The sequence below is a fragment of the Nestor notabilis genome, unplaced genomic scaffold (genome assembly GCF_000696875.1).
Source record: "Nestor notabilis isolate BGI_N333 unplaced genomic scaffold, ASM69687v1 scaffold382, whole genome shotgun sequence".
In the NCBI taxonomy this organism is placed as follows: domain Eukaryota; kingdom Metazoa; phylum Chordata; class Aves; order Psittaciformes; family Psittacidae; genus Nestor; species Nestor notabilis.
Window position 1 is genome coordinate 71,236 of NW_009917637.1, and position 1,659 is coordinate 72,894.

Consider the following 1,659-nt stretch of genomic DNA (forward strand, 5'->3'; position numbering starts at 1 on the left):
TATCTCACATTCTAATGTTCCCAGAATGGAAAAGTAAGGTCTAGGTCGCAGACATTTACATCCACAAGCAACTACTCATTCTTTTTATGCTCATGTCATTTTATGCTGATGTTTTTATCCTGATGATCTCTGGCCATCTGAGTTGAAAATGTGACTGTGTGAAAAGAGATTCCCCCCTACTGACCTCAGACATTTTCCTCTTCAAAGGAGTGATGATAAAAATGGGATTATTTTCAGAGATCTGATTTGTACATGCAACAAGCCATTCCGTATTAAATCCATGAAGCATCTTACTTGCCTCAACGTTACAAAAGCAATTTGTTTCCAGACAGGGCAGAACCACTAGTTCACTCTTCAGCAAACAAGCTTTTCTCCATACCTGTGGGCCTGTTGCCCACACTGAGCTTCCAGAGAACAACCTGAACCCCATGCACATACCAGACTGTTAATGCCATGGTCAGAATCAAGACGAGAGTTTCAATATGCTTTAAGTTTTCACTGCCACTTCCCTCTCAGCCAAACTAAACATTGCCACCTACCGACTGACAAACCCTGAACTTTACATGGGTTTTTATTCCCCACTCCCAGACACAATGCCCAAGATACACAGCAGGGACTGTAAGGAAAAAGCGTGACAGCCCAGATAAACAAACCATAAACTGATGCCTGATAATCTCAACTATTATTGTTACTTGTTTTGTTCCATTGTTGTTGCTACTTTAAGATGTCAAATTTTAGCAATCTTAGTGTAAGTCTTGATCTTGCAACAGGACTGTCAAGCACATGTTTTTACAATAAAACACCCAACAGTACATAACTGAGACAGCTGCATGAATGTGAGGACAACCTCAGCTCCTGTCAAGCTTTATAACAGCACCGTATACTCTAGATCTGATAGTCCAGGGTAGAGCTTAAATGCTGTGGTCCAAATAACTCAGAAAAAGTAACATCTGTTGCTGCTTTTCCAAGACTTTTCCATACCTATGGCCTGGCAAGTAAGGAAAAAAGCCTATGACCATTCTTACATCATCCAGCTCCAGCAGTACCAAAGACACAACTAAACCATTAAGTATTCTTTTACATAATTACATTTTCAAACAAGAAATACCTATATAGTCACAAAAGTTTGTCACAGTGTATTAACAAGGGTTCTACTCCGCAGCTGCTGCACGTATTCTTTCGCTTGGTCAAAGCCAGTCTTTGGTGGCTCTGGAGGAGGAGGGGGACCTTCCACCAGCTTCACAAAGTAATGGCACCTGACGATCTTCATGATGCCAAACATGCCTTTGCCATGGTAACGAATCCGCTTCGTATAGCGGCCTCTGCCCGTCGTGGACTCGGCTGAAGGAAAAAGGCAGGAGGGGGAGAGAAGAGTGTTCAGTGAAACAACCACTACACATCTGCAATGAAACACTGCCTTGCCAGTGTGTTTTTCATGGCTGCATAGGAAAAGTTAATTCTACTCAGGATTCTCTGCTCCATCTTTCTTCTACTACAGTTAGGAGATTACTGCTATGGAAGAACCCGTGAGTTGAATTAACACTCTTCATGAACACCAAAAATGTGAATTTAGAAAGCATGCATGCAAAGTGAATGTGCAGTAAAGGAAAAATCCAAAGGAATCCACACTGAGCACTGACTAGGTTATAATGCTCTTCC

At 41.8% G+C, this 1,659-nt stretch overlaps 1 protein-coding gene across 1 annotated transcript in view; it reads right to left on the reverse strand.

Annotated features, from left to right (window-relative positions):
* Positions 1-1,055: 1,055 nt before the first annotated feature.
* Positions 1,056-1,659, reverse strand: part of MRPL22 (mitochondrial ribosomal protein L22) — a 4,957-nt gene continuing 4,353 nt past the window's right edge. Inside the window, exon 5 of the mRNA XM_010009322.1 lies at positions 1,056-1,341. Within this exon, the coding sequence (XP_010007624.1) occupies positions 1,130-1,341 (212 nt within the window). The 3' untranslated portion in view covers positions 1,056-1,129. The remainder of the gene's footprint in view (positions 1,342-1,659) is intronic.